The following is a 22,674-nucleotide window of genomic DNA, read 5'->3' on the forward strand; positions in this document are numbered from 1 at the left end:
CTCTTTTTATCCAAAACCTACCATATAGACACGCACTCTGTAGGGTAAATGGAGCTTGAAAATTAAAATGACGGCCACTGGAGACTGCCTGTCTCACCTTGCTCTCTGACAGAAAGACAGATCAGATCCTTATAAAACAGAAGGATTGGAAAAATACTCAAAACCGCAAGTGGAGTGAAGCCCTGAGGACCTTACATCTAATGGAGATTCAGTCCAATGAACAGTAAACTACAATGTGCCACAGATATCCTCGACTGTATTCTATCTGAAGTGTGAAAGAACACATGTGTGTGTGGACATTTTTCTATTATTGGGCTCAGTGCCAGTGCAACAAAAAGCAGCTGGGAGAGGAAACACAAACAAGAATACATGTGTGCTGTAATAAAGTTGAGCTGAGTTGTATAAATTTTACAAGGTGTTGTTTACAGCAACAACTTTGCTTTACAATCAGAAAAAGGAAGAACATAAAAACATCAGGGCTGTAAAACAGAAACTGAGATAAGAGAAAGGAGAAGAAGGCAGCAGTAAAAAGAAAATGAGACGAAATGGTGTTTAATAATGGTTCATAAAGTTAATGTGTATGCTGTTTTATGCCAGTATGGGGTTGTTATAGACCTAAATGGAGGTGAGGACTCAGTCCCTGTTGGGTTTTCAGTTAAGATAAGATTTGAATGAAAAAAAGCATAGGACTTCTTTCTTTAGGTTTAGTATTTTTACAATTTGTGTTTCATATGAAATACAATAAATTCAAAATCATAAATGCACTCATTACTTTCAAAGATGTGCTGGCAGGTGGAGGCTCAGTTGAGAAATGGTCAGTTTTTCTAAGCTAACTGGTTTTTGCATTTTTACATGTCTTTGCAAGCTCAGTGGTTGGATTTCAATTCATATTTGACATTTCTATATGAAAATAAAGACTTTTATAATGACATAATTTCTTGGTCTGTTAGTTTCAGTTGCCGTTTTGAAAGCTAATGCCAAAGCACAGGAATAGACTATAAAAATCAAGTCTAATCGATGTTATCCCTTGGTTTCTGAACAAGTGTTTTGAAGCCCAACAATGGTTGATGCCATGTTAAAAATGCTATCTCAATTTAAGCCTCCTGGAAAACAGCTACAATACATCCCCGTCAGACAACTCAGGCATGCCCTGAATTATGCAAATGTGTGCAAAACTCTAAGCCACAATATATTCCAAACAGAATAAGTTATTAAAAGAAAAAATCCTCCCACATCTTTTAACTTGTAAATAAATAAGCTATTTATACTGAAACTGGCTTTGTACCAGGTTTTAAACACGCTAATGGGACGCCTGATCTATCAATAGAGCTAAACCAGGGCCCTGAATTTGAAAAATATTCACTTCTTATCAATGTCAGCGACAAATGTCTGCCCTACACATCAGAACCTGCCTTTCTTAAAAAAAAAATTTCAAACCTCTGCAGCAAATGCAGTCAGGCTCAAACCTGGGAGCACAGTTGACATGTGGTCAGATATTTTATATCGTAGTTGCCTTTACTGTAACTTAAAAAGATAGCACAAAATAGTAGCTTTAAAATTCATATTTATTGTAAAGCACTTAAGGGTAGACATGAACAAGACACCAAATACAATTTGGCCGCTGTCACTGAGTATCAAACTACCTGGAATGAAGTAACTGTTTATATTTGGTAATGTTGAGTACAATAATAAAACAGAAAACCTCAAAGCTTTTACAAGTCATCTTTGATATAAGAAGGCACAGCAGAAGCCAGCAGAGTCCAGTCAGCCGGCTCCTCATCCAACGTAACAGACAGAAAAAAAAAAAAATCCCTTACATCATAGACCAGACATTTCACCAAAACAGCGTTTACCTCCTGTAATAATCCCAAGAAACAAAGAAGACGAGCAAAGGAATACAGACAGCACATCAGGCTGGTCATTTCTATAACTTGACCGTATGGCTTCTGTATAGCGATATGTATAAGTTCATAGTGCCAGTTATTAAGACATGCTTGTACTTGATTAAATAAGAGAGGAGGTTTGGGTGTTTTTCAACCTGTGCTTCACCTAAATATTCCACCTCTGACATTTTTCTTTACCTGGTCAAGCATTTCATCATCAGTATAGTAATCAGGAATGTGTGTGTTTCTAATTCATGGATAGTATTTACTTATCAGTCAGAGTAAAAATATGTAAACAACCTTGCAGCTGGAAATATGCATATTGGCTTTATAAAACGGTTTTCTTATACATTGAACAGGAAGTTGGCATATTGAATGTAACAAGTAACAAGCCTTCTCTTTGGACATTTTAGTATTTTGGACTCATTTTTAAATAAGAGGAAAGCACATACTTCAGTAAACACCTCAAAAGAGGTAGGATACATGCAAATTCGGATTTTGTACTTCATATCATTATGCTATGACAACAACAAAAAAATCTTTGTCTCTTCATTTCTTCAGTTGGGAGAGCTCTTGCTCTTTCAAAATGGCTTGGGGGTAGTTGGTAAAGTGTCACTATGATCTCGGACAGCCTCTTAACACCGCTTCATTCCCCGACCCATCAAGCAGGCAAACACCGTCATCACCATTTTGCATCTGACCTCAACAAGATCTTCTGGGAGGGCATAGACACGGGCTCCGATTTTCCTCGCCATAGAGACGGCATATCTGGGAATGAGAGAGGGGCTAATGAATTCAACAGTATATGAACACATCATTTCCAAAATAATGGCAAAAGGCTTCCTCTCTATTGTGTGTAATAAAAAATCTTACTTGGCATTTTCTAGCTTGTCTTCCTCACTGAGACTGCCGGTTTTTATCAGATCATAGTCGACGCAGTTTGGCTGGATGGCGTCTATCAGTTCCAGTACTGCCATGCTGCTGCTGATCTCTTTGTCCTGATCCCCACATGACACACACATTAAAGATGTAACACACACACACACATATCTTACTGGTGAGAACATGTAATGCATTTTGGTTTTCATAACACTGCAAGTATATTACCTTCATTCTACAACAGTAATTTGATATGGCTAGAGGCATTCAATGAGTGCTGATATAAAATAAAACAGCACTGGAGAGATTATCCTGTATGATAATGTTATGCATTAGTCTCCCTCAGGTGTTCTGAATATTGTTTTAGCAACAAAATGGTCTTTCACTCTATTGACTCATTAAACAAGCCACATAAGAGACAGTCAACAGACTCTTTATAAATGAGTAACATCATGAATCACGACATGATATAAAGGAGTGGGTCTGTGGTAACATGCAGACATACACACAGTAGAAATCACTGAGGAAAATTGTTTATTTGTTGGTTGTTAAACAAAAACAATAATCTAGTGTTTGTTAATCCTTTGTGCTTTAACGTTAAGTTTTAGTTTTGTATAAATATTGTTGTATAAAAGTAAAAACCACACTTAAGGTTGGGCTGACCAAATCCCATTCTAGCTGATATGAAGAACAGAACTCCCCCTCATGTGATATTACTTCATTAAAAAGCATATTCATAATGAAATCTTGCTAAATTTAATTAAAAAAAAAAAAAAAAAAGGATTTTATTTTTGACTTTAGAAACAGCATGAGAAAGAAAACAAGTAAGCTGAAAAGGTCTACTTTCTTTTAACTGCATATTATGCTCCTAAACAGCTAACTGAGTGAAATATGACATCACACTTCACCCACATTTAAGACCATGTTATAACAAGACTGACAAGTTATGCTTTTTTTTCTTTAAGTTTTATATTTGATAAATTAAATTAAATCTACGCACACAGCAGTGTTCAGAGAAATAAGAGATAAAAAGCAAACTAGGCTTACCTTAAAGCTTGAAATCTTTGTTGTTTTTCCAGCTTCCGCCAATGTTTTGTTCACCCATTTTACAATGATGTCATCGTTTACTTTCTGTCCCTCACCCAGGTCTTCCAGCACATTCAACGTATATCTGGAAGAGTGAAGGAGCGGCAGGGTGTTTATAAGCATATGAACTGTACACTTAAGTTTAACATTTTACTTGAATTTGACAGAAAATTAAACAACTTTATTTTATCCCATTGTAACAGCATGCAACATGTTCTAACACATTCATGATTTATTCCTTCTTCCCAGACTAAGTGAATGAAGTTTAGTATTTTTCGTCTTGTCTTAATGAATTTAATTACTAAATATATATTTTATAAATTGACCCCGTCACTGAGATCTAGAAAACCCTACATCTTTACCTTTAACAATGCCAAAAAGTTTTTTTTTATGCAAACCAAATATGTGATGTTGTGTTAACACATGTTGGAGTTGTATTTCTATTTGAGCCATCCTCATGTTGTGTCTCACCTTCTCATCAGCTGCCACACCAGAGCCAGGGTCAGGGTAGGGTTGCCATCAATCAGGTCGCCCCCAGCGATGCCAACAAGGGAGAACTTAGCTTCATGGCCCAGTTCCACTGCATAGTTACAATTCTCCAACTACAACACAAATAACAGGGACGGGGGGGTTGAAAAAAGATTGGCAAAGAGTTTTCTTTCTTGCCTAGTGGGGATTAACAGAAACCTGATTTACCTTTTTCATGTAGGTTCCCAGTTTGGGGTAAGGAGGCATGTTGACTTTGTTGTTCCAGTCGACGCAGACTTTAATCTTCTCATAGAGTTGAAGGATGACCATGGCATCCTGTAGATCTCTACAAGACAAGGTTGTTTTGAAAGCATGAATAAGACATGAGAAAAAAAGCTGAGATCAGGTTGGGGGATCGATCCCAGCTCCTGCAGCTACATGTCTGATGTGCCCTTTGGCAAGACACTTAACCCCAAGTTGCATCTGCTTTGTTGGTGGTGTGTAAATGTATATGAATGGGATATCCAATACTAATTGTCACTTTACATAGCAACCTCTGCCATCAGTGTGTGAATTAGTGTGAATGTGAAGGTGTGACCTGCGGTGTAAAAAGCGCTTTGAGTAGTCAGAAGACTAGAAAAGGGTTATACTACTTACCCATACAGATGATTGACATGTGGGTTCACTCCCAGTGAGTTCATCCAGTTTCTGAATGTCCTTTCTTCACGTGTCTCACCTGGATAGCAAGGAGATACAGATATAAAAACAGGCTGCACCATTTGCACCTAGCTATGCATGGCTTTGGGCTGGGTGTTTGATCAGGCCCAAATTCTTTAATACCAGAGGTTTAAGGTTTAAGGAAGTAGATTTTGTTCTGCTCTCCATACACACCTTCCAACAGTCCCCAATCAATGTCCTCGTTCTCAGGTTTGGTCAGTGCTGGATATTTGTTGAAAAGATTGGCCACAAAGGCAAGGTTGAGTTTGGGGTTTCCGCTGACGACGTCATTTGGAGTGACAAACTGTCGACAGCCAAGCCTGTCAGCCTGCTGCAGCATGGCCTCTGCCCTCTTCACGTCGTCTTTCTCCTGAACAACACACAGAACACATGCTCCAATCAGAGACACTGGACAGCTGTTACCATGTGGTAAAGATACTCAGCTATGGGTGCTGACTGTCAAAATGCTTACACTGAGGCCTGCCATGCTGATGTCTATGCGTGGCTTGTCTTCATCTGTGCCTTTTGGAGAGATTTGGTTCAGTAGGTGGAAATAGGCCCTGGAGTCCTGAAAAAGAATACAATATACTTAGATTTGGAATTATTTTACAAAATTAAACATTGTACACGTTTAAGATAGTTGCAGTCTTGGTGAAGTAATGTGAATCTGATCTTAGTAAGTATTAACTCTGCACAGCATACTTATCTCTTACTTCTTTCCTCTGCTGGTATCAAACCAAACTAAATGCAAACTGGGCACTGATCAAAAACTACTTAAGGCAAATATAAAAAATGAAGTCAAAGTATCTCAGACAACTTCTGATGTCTTCATTCATATTCAATAAACAGAGAGCAATGAGAAAAAAAAAACACAGGTAACCACACAGGTGTAAGAGACAGGTGCAGAATGTACTATGTCTGCCTGGTTGATTTATAGAGACAACACCCTACAGTGAAATGAGTTTTTTTTTCAACCAACAAATTCTTGACATGTCCCATTGCAGAAAGGATTGCCTCTTGTTTAACGTAGATCTTTATCGAGCTCCAAAGTGCTCTACCAGCAGCACAATTGTTATCTCTGTCCATACAGATAAACGGTTTTATGACATAATAACAGAAACCTTAAAAAACATTTAAACTTAATTAAAAGATAACTAAGAACACAGTATCATCTCAAGTAAGTATATTAGAGCAATGCAATACCACCATACTACTATAACAGCATAATAAAAAATTATATAAGTGCTGATACTTTTTTATATGTTTGTATAAATACAATTATTTGATGTATAACTGTATTTAAACAGTTATATGATTTCTTTATAGAAAATTAGCATAATTCTAAATACAGCTTAATACAGTCAAAGATTTTTTGCTGGTCTAAATGATTGTCTGTGATCTCCAGTGATGTTGTACTGTCTGTACAGTGTGATGGGACTGGACACAAATGAGCATCTTAATCACTCTGTTTTGAGTCAGCCCGTCATAATTCGTTTGGGAGAGGTTATGTGCAAAGTTATCTGAACTTAGTAAAAAGCTCCAAAAGCATTTTATGCTTTTTAACCAAAACCCAATCATCAACATGTACACTTGAAAGTTTACCAATGTTAACCAAAAAGAGACACTACCCACTCAATCCTATTTTCTGAGGTGGATTTTTTGCGAGTGCTAGTACAAACGAAGTCAGTTATTGTGCTGATAGATACCCCTGTTGGTGAACCTTGTTGCCAGAGAAGTACGTGTGAAGAAAACCTACAGACTGTCCCAAACAGCTCTAAAACTGAAACGATTTTCATATATTAAGATATATTTTTTTTTAATCTGAGTGGTTTCAATATCTGCAACATTTGTGTTAACTGTTGGTTCAATGTTAGGGAATAGGCCCACCTTGATGTCAGAGCTGAAGTTGTTTATCTTAGGCTGGCCAGCATTTTCCAGGTGATAGTTTGCCCAGCGCAACAGCAGTTCTTCTGGAGACAACTTCATCAGGTCCTCCAGGGTTTCCCCGTCTCTTAACAGGGCTGCCAGTGCTGTCAGGGGTGTTAATGATCAGTAAGGCTACTTGACAACAGACCAGGAAACCCTAATGATGACAACACAGACTCTAATAAGAGTAATGTAATGGACCTATCAGATATCAGGTACCTTCATTTCGGCTGAGCTCAATGTCAGCAAACAGGCCAATTTTGATGATCTGCCACAGCAGGCCCAGTACCAGATGGGGCTTCCCCTCACTCAGGTCTAAAGCACCGATGTTCACCACATGGCAGCCGATAGCAGACGCTGAGTTGAGGGCCAGGTTGAGATTCTCCTGTAAGGTACCGAGCATGAGCTGTTGGAGCATTACCATTGAAAGTAAGAGAAACAGCAACTAGTCAGATGTTGAATTTACCTGCTCTGTAAACAGTGTTCTTTTCTTCTTATTGATGGTCCTCTCATCAATAGTGTCTGGAACTGACAGGTTGATCATTTTGCTGTGCAAACATACAAAACCAGACATGAAGTTTTATCACGTTTCATAAAGTGTCAACATAGTAAAATAAGGAAGATATACAGTAGCAACCAAAAGTTGCAGAAGATTAATGTTTATAAACTCTGGCAATAACTCAGCTATGGTACATGAAATTAAAGTATTTGGAGTTGAGCTTTGTCCTCCTTAATGTTAGAATACTTTATAATAAAGCATTTCAAAAGTCTCAACAATTAAACATTTTCATTAATTAAATATCAATATCTCCTCTTTAAGAATGTTTTATGGGTGATTTACATCCCTTTTAGCCTACAGACTCCTATTTGCCTTTTTCCAGCCAGAATGTGTTCGTAGCCGTGAGTGCAGTGAGATACAGGTATTTGATATTTATTTAAGAATGATAGTTAGGTAAGGGAGGGGGGGTGTTGCTGTGTTAAAGTGAAAACAGGAACTCTCACCATAGGACTATACCATCTTTGACAGACTTGAAAAGAGAGTCTGTGTTGGGATCCATGGGCAGGACGTGTTGGCAGTCAGGGTCATTTTCCAGAGCTGTGTTGATCCAGTTCACAAAGGCATATCGCTCCTCCTCTGGAAAGTGGATTATAAACAGGTGTCAGTGAAAAGCAAAATGATGAGAGTCCCTCATGCCTCATGTTATTCATAAATAACAACAGTAATCAAACTGGCATTTAGGGGGTTAAATTCCTTAAAATGATTGAATGTTTGGTAGTTTTGAGCAGGGCTGAAGTTGTAAAGAGATGTATGCAGAAAAGTAGAAAAATCAATCTGTTCTATTTTTATAGCAGTTTTTTTGGAAGTGGACATTTTTGTCCTTAGTGACTTAAGAGGATAGTAAATTAAACTGATGCCTGAGGGTTAAATATTCCAACATGACACTGTCATATTTCATAATTTAATTATGTCACATTGTCCATTACAATGTCTGTACTGGTAAATGGAGCATCTGTAGCTGCTGAGAAAAGGGTACATAGAAAGAAAAAAACACTACATAAAATCATCAGACGTGACTAGATATAGAAAGGACAATATCCATGCATCTTTACCAGAGAATGAGTGTTGTGTCCCTTCGCTGGATAGCTCAGAAGTCCCTCCAATTGCCAGGATGCCTTCCTTTTTGTTGATGGCCTTCCGGAAAGTTTTTGCTATTTCACTACCCTTTAACTCCTTGACAATCTGAAACAACAACAATACAGACTAATGAAACTATTCAGCAAAAAACCTGCATCATTTGGTGGGTACTGGTAGCTCACATGTTTACTCAGATAACATATTATGGCTGAGTCCTTTCTGCAGCAGCACACGTAAGTTACTAACCCAGGACCTTTACTGCATCTCTCTTTTTATTTATTTCTCTCTAAAAAAAAACACTGTGCTGTAACAAACATAATCATTCTCTGCTTATGTGATTAGTATCAGCTTCACAGTAGTAGCATTCAGTTGAACAGCACCGCTATCCATTCTACCATTAAAAGCCAATGATGATGATGTTCAGTTCTTGGTATTTGCAGAAATGGGAGTATCTGATTGTAGATTTACATTAGAAACACCTCCAAAAATAATGCACTCAACACAATCACAGACTATGACCTCACTGCTTTAACATCATTTTCATAAAAAATGATCACAAGGCCTCATAAAAGTCAACTTTCTAGCAGAACAGTTACAAAGGATTGCTGTACGTGTAAACCCAATAATGCAGCCGTGAAGTAAAGGAATCTACAAATCGCTTAAAAATCATACCAAGATATATCCATGCTGTTTGATTACAACATTTTTCTGTGTATTTGATTGATGACACATTTTGTATATATTCTTTTTCTTGCTACCAATAATCATTCATTGCTTGCTGAGAATTATTTTTTGTTTCGTCTTAAAGCATCAACCATCTTCTGTTCTGTTCGACCAGCTGTTTAGTTTTTTCCTTTGCTGTGTTGTCTGGCTTCTTGTAACCACCAAGGTCAATCTGCAGACAAAGCAGCACAGCAGGAATTTATCCACCCTGGTATGAAAACATAAACCTGCTACAGGGCTGAGAAGATACTTTGAATAGAAAGAAAATACTCCAGGAAAACAGCCGGCTGATGGCTTCATAAAAGCAACTGTACACCTCAGTGATCTGAAGCGAACCTGTGCATTCAACACATATCTAATCCAAGAGCATTGAGCGTGAGGGCTATTATGCAATCATATGGACAGTAACAGTAAACCACCAGCGCTACAGCAGTTAACCTCCTCTGTAGGCCTTTCCCTGAAACCCGACATTAAATAATTATCCCTGAACATTAAATCAAACTCAACTACTCTGACGATAGAGAGCTCTGTGGTGCGAGTCCATATACTACTTCAGCTAATCAGTAGTGCACAACTTGTGAGCAGCTGCAGACAAAGCAGCTTTGACAATACATATTCTGCAGTAATAACTGTGATACTTCCTGAACCTGAAGTAATCGCTGCTTCATCAGTGACCTCAGCCCCACAGGCGCTGCTGTGACCACAATGAGCTATTCAGCCTGGCACAGTGAAACATTTAAAGACAGCGCAGCACGATTTACCACAGTCACTCACTCATACAGCCACACTGCCAGCTGGCACTTTTTTTTGGCCACAACCGGTAAAAGAAGTTAGCACAACAAGGTATTTGCAACTAGTCAATTCTGCAAAAAAGCTTTTTTTAAATGTCATTTTCACATTTTAGGGCGGATTCAGATTCATTTGGATACATTATTTTATTTTTTCCCCACTATAACATGATGGAGGAGCACACACCTTTCTAACATAGTGGCCAGTGCAGTTTAGCAGCTATGTAATAACATGTTTTTTTGTTTGTTTTGATTTACCTTTGGGCATTTTTGGAGTTATGTAAATATCTAGTAAGGGTTTTTTTAAAGGACAGAAAAGGCTGTAGGACAATGACAAGCATCACATGCTGGGTTGTCTGTTTTGCTTTTTTACACCATTAGAGATTTCTGTATAAATTCAGGGGAAACGTATTTGATTTTTTTGTCTGGTTTTATTAAAAAGTTGATTTTCTTAATTGTAAATGATCTGATTATGTAGAAGGCATCAACAAACAGAACAACCCTGGAGGCTCAGTCAGGATATTTAAATGAACATATAAAATACCAAACACAGCAACAGTAGATTTGGTTGACCCTGACACTCTTGTATGAGAAGCTGCCCCTGTGAATGACAACTCCCTCATCGCTGATGAAACTAAATACTAGAACTCACACCACTTTGCTGACCTCACTTCCACATTTCCTGTGTGGGGTTTGTAGAGGCCTTTCCACTCTATCGTGCTTAAAGAAACTGCTGAAAGTTGTTTTTATGAAGGAGGACCAGGTGGGCAGAGCACAAAACAAAGCCCGACTTGCATTAAAAGTTGCTCTGAACAGAACATAAAAACTTGTGAAGCTAAGCAGCATGCTTAACGTACCGACAAAAACTCTTCAAAGCTGATCCTGTTATCCTTGTCGCGATCCAGTTTCTGAACGATCTCTCGAACCATGTATCTTGGGAGGGGATGGCCGGACTCTTTGAGGACTTCGTGGAGTTCATAATCACAAATAAATCCATTGCCGTCCAGATCTACAAAAACACAAACGGAACAATTAGACACAAGGAAGCAAGGTAAATATTGGGCTGAAACTAATGCTAGAATTACTTCATACTATTTACACTTCACCTGTTAGCTCATCTCAAACAGATCTTAACACATTTTATTTACTGTTGCCTTGCCATAAATTCAATCACTTATCTACTTCCACTTGATTCTTTCAATTAAATCACTAGCTTTTGTAAAATCTTTTCATTTTAAAACCACTTTAAAATACCCCTTTGCACTATTACTTTTATGTTTTAAAAAAAAATATAACTCCTTCTATATTTTAGCTTCTGTTTTAACTGCCTTTTTTATTACCTTTGAATTTATTTTCAATTTTAGTTAATCAATTGAACAAATTCTGGGCATTTTAAGTTGCAAATGGTGAGACTTGGGCTGTGTAGGGTGCCCATGTTGGGTATAACCGGAGGTCTGATCCAGCCTGTGAACTGTGACTCGACACAGACTGAATAAACTGTGAGCCTGAATCCTAGGGAAGACGTTCTGAGGTGGATTGTTAAACAAAGTCCATTTCGATTAGGAAAGACCAGCAGGTGAATCTGAGTCGCCTGCTGGTGACTCTGGCAGGACAGTAAGACTCTGTGGTCAGGGACTTGAGAGCGTTGGATTTCTCTTGTACACGCAGAGCCGATTCTGTCCCAACTAAATATGGTGTATATATTTTGATTTTTAATGTCTTCATGTCATATTTCTGTATTTCCTTTGGATCTTATTTTATTTTTTCAAACATATTTTCATACTAAGTCTTCTCTGTGATTAATTGTTGTTTTTGTAATTTTTAAATGTTAATGTTTCTTTTTCTCTATAGCCGTTTTCACATATGCACTCCAGATAATATCTAGATAATTATAATCTCTGCTCCGGGGATTCTCCCGAACTAGCCGTTCACATATGCTCCTCACAGCGGGGGACTATCCCTGTCAGAGGGGAGGGGGGTCGGGGGGATTTCCTGAGGTAAGACATGACATAAAAAAACAATGCGGAAGTTGCGGACGAAGCAAGAGAGTCCGCTACACGACGTTATAATGAGAATATTTGCCTTTATATCAATGCTATGTTTAGTGCAATGGAATGACAACATCCACAAGAGAGAGGAGAACAAGATACTGACGACCAGAAAACATAATGCAGCCGTTCAATTACATGCATGGAGATCGTAGTGGTCGCCTGCAGACACTTTATGCAGTCACTGTATATAAACGTCATTCTCTTTCTATTAGCTCTAGTTGAAATCTCCAAAGTATATTCGGTCGCGTTCAGACATCAGCTCACTTGGATTTTCTGCGGAAAAAATACTAGGAGTCTGTCTGGAGAAACTCCGGGTAAAGACCGCTCGAAAAATGCGGCTGTTTGCGTTCACATATAGCCTATATCCCCTCCGGATAGCCAAGTCTCCGGAGTATTTCAGGAGATTTCCGTATGTGTTAAAAGGGTTTATGTCGTGATGCTTTGAATCGCCTTGTTGCTGAATTGTCCAATAGAAATAAACTTGCCTTGCTTATTTACTTGTTTATTGATCTTACATTTTCATATATTTTGTATTTGATTATCTTACTGTAGTCATATTTAATGAATGTTCTTTATACTCTGTTTTTAACTCTGTAAAGCACTTTGCGTTGCCACATGTAGAAATGGTGCTTTATGTAACATGCCTTGCCAATATTTGGATTATTGTAAAATGATTGAACTAACAAAACTAAATCAAGGTGACATGACTTTTACTTACCAAATTTCCCAAAGGACTCCCTCATCTCCTCTATATCCTCTTTTGATATGTTTCCAGACATTTTTCTGTGATTGACCTGAGTGGGTCACGCAGAGAAATGTGAGACTGAAGGGAGGAAACCAAGAAAGAATCGTTAACAGGGTCTCAAAGTGACAGAGTTTAAATAAATGTCATTTTCTATTCATCTGACTACGATATTCACACTTCATTGAGTTGTCCATAAAATGTCAAAATTGTGAAAAATGCTTATTTCAATTTGAATAAGCTCAAAGACATGTTTTATAATGTATTCTCCTCATTAACAAACAGAGAAATAACAAAATAATCTACATTAACTGTTGAAAATCACAAAGAGAAGCAGAAAACATTAAATAAGCTGGAACCAGCTTATTTAACCAGCAAACTAAGACATGTTCGCTTTAAACATCCCTGAAAGTAAAAAATGCAAAAACACAAAATCCATTTGGAATCACATTTCTTTTCTTTCTTTAAGTGAACTGATTGATTGATTTATTGACTTATTGCTGCACCTTATCCAGGCCGCCACAAACCCTGTGAAAGCAACCCATGACGGGATCTCCACCTCTTCTTAACTCAAGTCAAACACCTCACTGCTCACTGTCGTGCGTCTTTCTGCCTCCTATAGAGAAAATGACCTTTTCTCTACATTTGGAACAAAACTTTTCTGACAGGTCGAAAAACTCTCAAAATAGGACTTCATATATCCGCCCGATCCCTGTTGATCCCCACCCCTTCTGATCATATCTTTACTTTCTCTTGAGCGTTTTTCCTTCTATAAACGGCCTCTCTCCCATAATCCAAGTCATTTCCTGTTAGTTCCATTGTGTAGCAACAACCCCATGCTGTTCAAAAAAGCAGACAGAGAAAAGAGACCACTTAAGCATTTAAGGTGATTTGATGAAATGTTACAACCTTTTCGAATAAATACGGTAGCTGCGAAAGCACCCCCTCCAAAATCTGACCTTTTTAAAGTATGTTGTGTTAAACCATTGTATCTGTAATGTTAAGTTATCGCTCATGCTAACTGAGCCAGCTGTAATGACTTCCGGCTGCTTCTGGTTGAGGTTCATCTTGAAGCAGTTTGGAAGCATTTTTTTTTGTATTTTAGGAGAGAAAAGTGTCATCACCCAGCAGAGAGATTAATTTGACCATGTACAGACTCAAGCCACATAACAGCCGACCAGAATCATTCTGAGTTATTCTGGTTGACCAAAAAAAACACAAAGCAGCATCCAGCTGAAAATGACTGAAAATAAGGAATTCCTCTGAGTACCTCCTTCCCATTTTGTGTGGCAGAGGAATGCTTGAGGCCTGGGCAGATCGAGCTTCACTCACAGAGAGCAGAGCGGGCTGGATTGCTTCGTTTTCCAAGGCTAAACTGGTATGATGGCATTCCTCTCCAACACAAGTGTTCAGAAAACAAAGATGAGGTTATTATGCTACGGGTAGCTAGGGATCACCGATTTTTCCAGACTGAAAAGATGTCCCATTTCCTGATTTTAAGCACAGATTGGTGATGTTTTTTTTTTTTACTGTGTGTGTTAGTCAGAAATCCCGGGCAAGGCCACAGGTTTCAACAAACCCTACTTCTTAAATGTTGCATTCGTCAAATGGATCAAAAATCCACCCGAGTGTTTGTAATAGTTTTTATATATTGTGTTAAATATCTCAAAAGGTTTCTGTTTGTGGCCACAACAGCCTCTCCAGCACAAACACAAGCAGAGCAACAATGAACCGAGTCCAATATCCGTTCATCCTCTTTCATGAATGAAACTATTAATAGTTTTCATGACAGATGGTTCAACAGTTTACATGTGGTCGCTGAGATATGATTCACTTCCTGTAATACTATATGAACAAAGAAAAAAGTGACGAAATAACACTTGTTGAACAAAATCAGGACAGTAACTCATATGAAATCATAATCAATATTGTACAATCCTGTTCAAAGAATAACAAGGTTTGTAACATTTATCAAACAGATGCTTTCAGAGGAATCACAGGGAACACCACGTTTTCTTATAAAGAAAAACACTCAATTGGGGCAAGCACAAACCCCTGACTAAACCATTAGGAAAATGACGATACCACGGTTGCTATATTTAACTTTTCTCCAAAAGGTTGTGAAATGTGGCTGCTGAAGTCAGCCCGGCTACACAAAGGGCCGACAAACATTATGTGCCCTGTCAGCCCTTGTCACACCCTCGGCAGAGACTGGAGAATAGAAACATAAGAGGGGTCAAGTACATGGCGCAAGGGCACAGATGGCAGAGCACAAATGTGAGCCATATCACTCGTGGTACAGAAGAATAGAGGGTTTGTTATTGGTGAAACACACTGCGGTAATAAATCCTGTGTAAGGGAAGAAAATGAGTTCAGAGTATCAGGCTCCAAAGACAGTTGCAGTCTTTGACAGCTGGACTGTGTGCTGCCTCTAAGAGAGGAGAAAAATCCTGCACTCTGAACAGTAGCCACTAGCCAGCCTCTTTATGGAGCTGCTTGTGTTTGCCTACTTAGTTATAGATACCAACGGATATTAGTTGATAACAGTTAAAACGGATACATGGTATACTTTCTGTTTTTCTGATATATTTTTATTGTATAGTAAAATGAGAGCTGTTCAGATATCGGCTTCTGAACGGCTGAGTATATGTTAGTAAACCTGTTAATAAAAAGGTCCCATACCAAGACCACCCAACCCCCAGACTAGTTTGAAATAGGGCTGAACAATATATCTTTTTTATCATCCTGATTGCGAGGTGCGCATGCTCAATAGTCCCAACGCAGGATGTGTCAGGTGACCTGAAGTATGTCATGCTGCCACTTTTGTCTTTTATGTAACCAAAACTGCAAGTTTCATTGTTTCCATGACTAATCTTCAATAAGTCTGTCTGATATCATCATCAGTAGACACAGAACTAACTACTGTGCATGCAGAGTCTGTGTGCCTCATGCATGTAAAACTGCAAAGGCTACAGGAGACGCTGCTGCCATCACAGATACCACAGCATGACGCTGGAGGCAGACGCACTTCATCCCGGTATTGTTAATGCTGTGGCCACATATACGGACCTTTAACAGCGCGGATGTGTCACTGATTGTTGACTTTTAGCAGCTTCACCGGCAGTGCACACAATGAGGTGTTGTGTGAGTCACAGGCAGCTAAAGACAGTGAGCTTTCATTAGAATAAATTAGAAGTTATAATCACTGGGTTGGTCATGGAGACTAAACATGACTGTGAACATCATTAGAAATGCTTGATGACGTTCGAGTTAAACAATTGCAAGCCATAGGTTTATTTGTAAAGTTTATGAAGTTAAATGCCGCTCCTACTGTTCTCTCGCCACCTTTCCTACTCCTACTCTATGTGTGTGTCAGAATCGTTCTCAGGGATGGACCCAGTGTGTTTGATGTTTAGATTGGAAATAATAAAATAATTAAAAACAAAAATAAAGATTAAAAATTTGAATAATGTACAAAAAAAAAGACACCGCATTTATCTGGTGTCATTTATTTTATTTTCAAATGACTATATCTCAAAAAGAAAACATACAAAGGTCTATTTTCATCCCAGCTCTAAGTGAAAGTAAACTATATCGTCTGCTGTATCGTTAATTAGTGAGTTTGTCCACACCAAAATTGGTATCTGTCTTAAAAATCCCATTTCAGTAGAGCCCTGTAAATTGGGGGATGCAGTACAATGAAATAGAAATAAACAACAAAGGCCTCTACACATATCTTTCAGTCCTCCAGGTCACATGATATCTAGTAGCAAAACAAGAGCAACAGGACTAGCTTTGTAGCCTTCGGGACATTTCACTACTCATCCAAGACTCCCTTTCAGTTCTCTTGCTGTTCTTTTAAAACAAGATATCACCCACAAACAAGCACTTCTTTCCAAGCATCAGCATTAATTGTTGAGCCAGAAACATCTCGTTTACACTGTTTACGATCGCCTTTGATGGATCTTTCAGTCGATTTAAAGCCGAAGCCTGTTCACAGATGGCTGAGTTAAATGTGTAACGCCGACACACCCCGTCTGCCAGTGTTTCATCCACACAGTTACATGGGAAATGTGAGGCACACAAATAGATTGGGCACCCTTCCCAAGTGTGGTCAAGTTCATATGAACACACCCAACAACGTCTGTAAAAGGAACATGGGCGATTTTACTCAGTCACAATCGGCTGCAGATGTGAGGCAAACTGAGTCATATTTACTCCCAACAGCCTGTAACGCACAGGCCATTTATTCCCTCTAAAGCTTTTGTGGCACAGATCAGCACAGACATACTGACAGGTAAGGAGGAGGTGACGACAACAAATACTGTACATGGAGTTTCCACACCTCTTACATCCATTTACATCTGTAAGTATGACGCCCTGGGCTGGGCTAAGGGGTGTTATAAAAGCTCAGGAAACTGGGCATCGATGAGTCATCATGGAAATATTCAAATGAAATGGTCCCTTGACATTGTCCCTCATTTCATCTCACTTGCTTTCAGTAGTACATTACTTTAATGAAATAATACCTTGTAGTAAACAAGGAAGCAGACCATAAAGAGGTCTAAGCTAGACAATGGGTTAACACAGAAATCCCCATAAACCATCATTCAAGAATGTCATTCGACAGGTTATTGAGGTGCTGCTGAATCAGTTGGGAGCAGCCACACCTATAAGGGTGGGTCATAACTTGAAAAAGGCACATTAAAGCATTATCTTTTAAAAATGAAATAATGATACAGCTCCAATGCATTATACCGCCTATTTCTCACGCAAGCATGATGTGTGCCCTTTAGCAAAAAACTGCATCGCTCCTCGCTCCAAGGTTATAGCTGACCCTTGACCTTCAAACAAAGTGCACCAACTTCTTTGTGGTGATTTATGAGCCATTATTACAATATTTTTGTATGAAATATGATAAATATAGAAAAAGACTTTGGCCAAGGTAATCCACTGTATCTCTCAAAACGGTCCTCAATGCCAGTGATTCCCAAAGTGGGGGTTGCAAGACACAGAGGGGGTCACAAGACGCCTACCAAAAACAAATGTAAAAATATATATATTTTCAATTGCATACTTTACCCATTACCCATATTATATGTAAAATCAAGTGGTTCAATTTAGAATAAAACCACATTTGTTAAGCGATATGCTGAAATGATATTATTTTGTAAATGCCTTAACAGGAGGGGGTTAAGGCAAACCATAAGGCTCTTTAAAAACAAAAGAGTAACTTGATCACTTTCGCTTCGTTAAACAAGGCACCTGTTCAAAATCTTCAAACACAGAGAGTGGGGAAACCTGTTCACTTGCAGAGGTGTGAGCGTCTGCAAGTGTTGAAACAAAACACAAGCACACACCCACCCCCTTCTCGATCGTCTGGTTTGTCTTTACACGGGTAACGTCAGCATGTAATGTCTGTATCTAAAACACTACGTACACACACGTGTGGTTCTGCACCATGAACAAAGGAACTTGAATTTCACTTCAACTGCTGTGAAGCGTAGTTCACATACCACATGTGCACACTCATGGGACAATTTGACCATGCTATTAAGGGTAAAGGCAGGTACAGTTAAAATAAACTAGCGTAAAAGCACTTTTTTCCCCCTCTGACATGAGAACAATGGTTTGTCCCAAGTCCTGTCCTAAGAAATGGATTTAACAGTTTTGTCTTGAGCAATTTTCTGCCAAATCTCTCTCAAAGACCCCTAACAAGCAAAACGACACCTGAAGGGAGGACAGAGAACATGAAATACTTTACTAAATGGTGGCTGTGTGTAACATAAGTCTCGCTCCAAGTCAGTTTTAAAAAGGTAAGTTAAAATAACACGCAATCGGGATGCCAGATGTACAAGTGCTGCAGACCCAGATGTCTCTACAGGAAAGATCTGGAAAATCAATCAGAGCAGCAAACAAGTTCACATAGACCACTGTCCTACAAGAGCACCAAAAACAGACTAACTAACCAGACAACCCAATTTCTGAGCTAAAACCTTGAACAGCATAGTATAATGTATTTTATTTTTTGTTATTTTATCATGCCACATTGTTTTCTATCTTGTTGTTGCTGTAAAACAATTTGTAACTAGCGTTTTTAAAGGAGCATAAATAAAGTTTTCCATTATCATTATTACTATATAAAACGCACTGAACAATGCTTTGGGTTAGGATAAACCTGACCTAGAAAAGTTGATCACTTGTTCACTTTGTGAGTTCCACCCTGCAAATGAGTCCTATTATTTCAAAGAAAATGTGGCACAGAAAGTGGGAGGCCACAGCTAAATATTTATTAGAATAGTGCTTGCATTGTGTGTCAGGAAACTAGGCGATCTGTCATCAGGTAACTGATCAGTGAAGTTATTCATGGCCCTTTGAGAAAGACCTCTCACTTACAGCTACACCTTGAGTAAAGGCTTCATGTGTAGTCCTAAGTGTATTCATGTATGGCTCTTCTATGCGCCAGCCTGTGTATCATATATTATTAACATAAAGTCTCCATACTGTGAACTGAGAACATTGTAAAAAAAAAAAACAGTGCAGACTCCAGCTATGCCAATTCCACGGAACAAACCTCGTCTCATTGCTCTTTCCATGACATTTGTTATTTTCTCAAACCTAAAGTCCCCCCCCCCCCAAAAAAAAAAAAAAACCCTCAAAGAAAACATGACACGTTATTTCAATACACCCTAACATTAACATGCGGAGTTACAAGTATTCAGAGTTATGTCTTTAAAACACAGATACTATTTCTAATAGTTAGGCTGCTGTGTCACAAAATTAAAGAACTTGGCGACTCTTTGGGAATATCGGTATTTCTCGCACCCATCCTGACAACAGTGAAGGTGTAGCTAACGCTAGTCTGCTAGCAACAGACATGCAAGTTTCATGGGCAGGAAACTATACCTGTACACTCCAGCAGATTCTACCTCTCAAAACAGAGGATAAACCGCGTTCACAGAAAGGAAACACTCGGACAAGGATGTTTTTGTTTTTGTTTTTAAAAGTAAAAGCTTCTGAGACAAAGCCCAGCTCTAGGTAGTTGTTAATCTATAAAATTTGCCAGGAAATTGGTACTCACTGTCGGTGCGCCTGAAAGTCCAGACAGCGTCCAGTGTGCAGTCCTGCCTCCTCCACGTAGAGACAAAAGTAGACGGCAGTTGGAATGTTGGCCCCGCCCTATCGGTGACGTCACCTCCAGACGACGGTCTGCGCCGGAGCATTATCTGAGACGGAAAGCATGAGAGATATTCAACTGCTAATAGGTAGCCATAGGCTTTGTAAAGTAAAATTTGAAAAAAATAAAAAATAAGCCACATTTCTGCAAACGTGGCAAATCGGGAGTTTCAGCAAAAAAAAAAGAATAAAAAGTTCACAAGAAAATAAGGCTATCAGAACAGAAGTATAGCCTATATCACTATCACATTAAACTAAAACTGTCTATCTATCTATCTATCTATCTATCTATCTATCTATCTATCCATCTATCTATCTATCTATCTATCTATCTCTCTCTCTCTATCTATCTATCTATCTATCCACCCATCTATCTATCTCTCTATCTATCTATCTAACTATCTATCTGTCTGTCTATTTATCTATCTATCTATCTATCTATCTATCCATCTATCTATCTGTCTGTCTATTTATCTATCTATCTATCTATCTAACTATCCATCCATCCATCTATCTATCTATCTATCCATCTATCTATCTATCCATCTATCCATCTATCTATCTATCCATCTATCTATCTAACTATCTATCCATCTATCTATCTAACTATCTATCTATCTATCTATCCATCTATCTATCTGTCTGTCTGTCTGTCTGTCTGTCTGTCTGTCTGTCTGTCTGTCTATCTATCTATCTCTGTCTCTCTCTATCTCTCTATCTGTCTATCTGATCTACATACGCACGCACATGCAAATTGTTAGAAAAACAGCTGTTCAATTGTGCCAGTGGACCTGAGGAAAGTGGGTATGGCAGCATATGCGTGCATGCGCGGAATTAATATAAATTCGGTAGGACTATATTGAAATATGAAATAGGCCTAAATAATACTAATTTAAAAAAATAAACCATACCAGGGTAATTAAACTCGTAGCACAAGCTGTAACTATGAGCAATGCTGTATTTAGACAGCTTTCTCTCATGTGACGCCACATGGTGGTGTAATTACCACCAGCAATGTCAGCAGATTACAGTAATGTAAGGGTAATATGACACCATCCACCATAATAGCATTAACTTAAATATTATATGAGAGGATTAATGGTATTTTGTGTTTTTCTTTATTCGATCCTTTACGTTTGTTCCTCTCTGATTTATTTGTTGGCTTATGTAATAGTGCTTGTATGTGTATGATTGAATTATACAATCTTATTTGACATTCGCAGGCAGAGACATTGGAAAGGCTAAAGTTTGCTGAAGTTAAGGAAGTCTATCTTAGACTAAATAACGGCTTCATTCTAAATATTGTCTAAAAATGTGTTCTTTAAGAATCTAATGAACATTTGTGATGGTCACTGCCTTGGCTGAATACCAGGCTATTACTAATTGTTTCTGTCTCTCTGATCCCGAGTACTACCTTATGACACATTTGACCTTTTTTAGTTCATAGTAAATTATCTTTACTCATCTTGGCTTCAATTAATTATGTTAGGCTATATTTAAGAAACTAATTATCTAAGCAGACTGAACAAATTTACAAGGGTATACTTTGACGATATCTTCCAACAACTGATTTTCACATGCAGGGAGGGTGGTTTGCATGGAGCAGTTATAAAATAGCCAGAGACATGACCTTATAAGCCAGAAAAGATTTACCCTGACAGTACACCAGTTACACCTCCACGGTTGTATCTCCCAGCTAAAGTTAATTTTTACATTCTGGAAAATTGGCAACAAAAATTATTTAAAGTACCGCAGTTAGTTGAAGTTTGGATGCAAACACTTTATCATATGTTCAAGTATTCACTGATGGATCCAGGGATTCTAAAACAGGAAGCACAAGTTTTGCATTAAGTGAGCCTATCCCAACTTTACCATATTCAGTGAAAAGAAGAACCCACAATACTTGTTAGTTTACAAAGTCAGCATTACAGGTAAAACAGCAGACTACAGTAAAAACAAATACACTGGATTCATCTGTAAGTGCACAGAGGGATAAAGGGAATTCATGAACATGCAGATAAACTATAGCAAAATTGGGCCTAAAACACACAGGATAACATTATGGATATGGCACTTAAGCTAAAAGGAATCCTCAAAAGACATTATAAAAGAATGGTCGCAAATTTGGTAAACAGGCACCACCTTTATAAATGAAACTTTAAAGTGGGTATAGGGCAACAAACAGGAGTGCAGAGGAAGATATTATAACAAGGCTTAGAGGTAGTCACAAGTCTCAATAAAACACTGTATTCATTAAACAAACACCCCACAGTATAATACTAACAATGCAGAGGGATTGGTAGACCTGCATGTCCTTTTACAATACCAGAAATTATCCAGAGAAAGAGAGAACACTTTAAAACAGTTATATGGAAATCTGGAAAGGAGGAGCTTTAACAACTCTGATCCAAACTCCAACTCAGTTGGTGGCGGCAATGAACCTGAAAGCTGAGTGCCAGTGGCCATAAAGCAGAAAACAACAAAGAAGTCACTGTGCAGGAGTAGGAGGAAATTACAGAGGGTGCAGACATATTGCATACAAAAACAGTCAAATTACAGATAAAAGTAAGCAAGGCAGAGGATTTAGGTGATAGGAGAC

General features: G+C 38.4%; 1 protein-coding gene across 2 annotated transcripts; it reads right to left on the reverse strand.

Annotated features, from left to right (window-relative positions):
- Positions 1-1,547: 1,547 nt before the first annotated feature.
- pls3 (plastin 3 (T isoform)) lies at positions 1,548-20,131 on the reverse strand. Of its 2 annotated transcripts, none has more exons than XM_020630288.3 (16): positions 19,981-20,131; positions 12,876-12,980; positions 10,964-11,115; positions 8,571-8,700; positions 7,962-8,094; positions 7,426-7,507; positions 7,179-7,344; positions 6,921-7,063; positions 5,506-5,601; positions 5,208-5,403; positions 4,974-5,052; positions 4,545-4,662; positions 4,320-4,450; positions 3,810-3,933; positions 2,757-2,881; positions 1,548-2,651 (listed from the first exon to the last, which is right to left on the reverse strand). In XM_020630288.3, the coding sequence occupies exons 2-16, from the start codon at positions 12,934-12,936 to the stop codon at positions 2,519-2,521; spliced, it is 1,869 nt and encodes a 622-aa protein (XP_020485944.1). In that variant the 5' UTR covers positions 12,937-12,980; positions 19,981-20,131; the 3' UTR covers positions 1,548-2,518. The 2 variants fall into 2 exon arrangements, with proteins under 2 accessions (XP_020485944.1, XP_065819238.1); XM_065963166.1 differs by lacking the exon at positions 19,981-20,131 and adding an exon at positions 19,806-19,933.
- Positions 20,132-22,674: the final 2,543 nt, after the last annotated feature.

Source organism: Labrus bergylta, chromosome 14 (genome assembly GCF_963930695.1).
Source record: "Labrus bergylta chromosome 14, fLabBer1.1, whole genome shotgun sequence".
Classification (NCBI taxonomy): domain Eukaryota; kingdom Metazoa; phylum Chordata; class Actinopteri; order Labriformes; family Labridae; genus Labrus; species Labrus bergylta.

Excerpts from the sequence above, each read along its gene's own strand:
- pls3 (XM_020630288.3), bottom strand. The coding sequence starts at position 12,936 with ATGTCTGGAAACATATCAAAAGAGGATATAGAGGAGATGAGGGAGTCC. Across the intron at positions 5,404-5,505 it reads TCAGCATGGCAGGCCTCAGT|GAGAAAGACGACGTGAAGAG; the intron begins GTAAGCATTTTG and ends TGTGTTGTTCAG. Across the intron at positions 4,451-4,544 it reads TGGGAACCTACATGAAAAAG|TTGGAGAATTGTAACTATGC; the intron begins GTAAATCAGGTT and ends TTTGTGTTGTAG.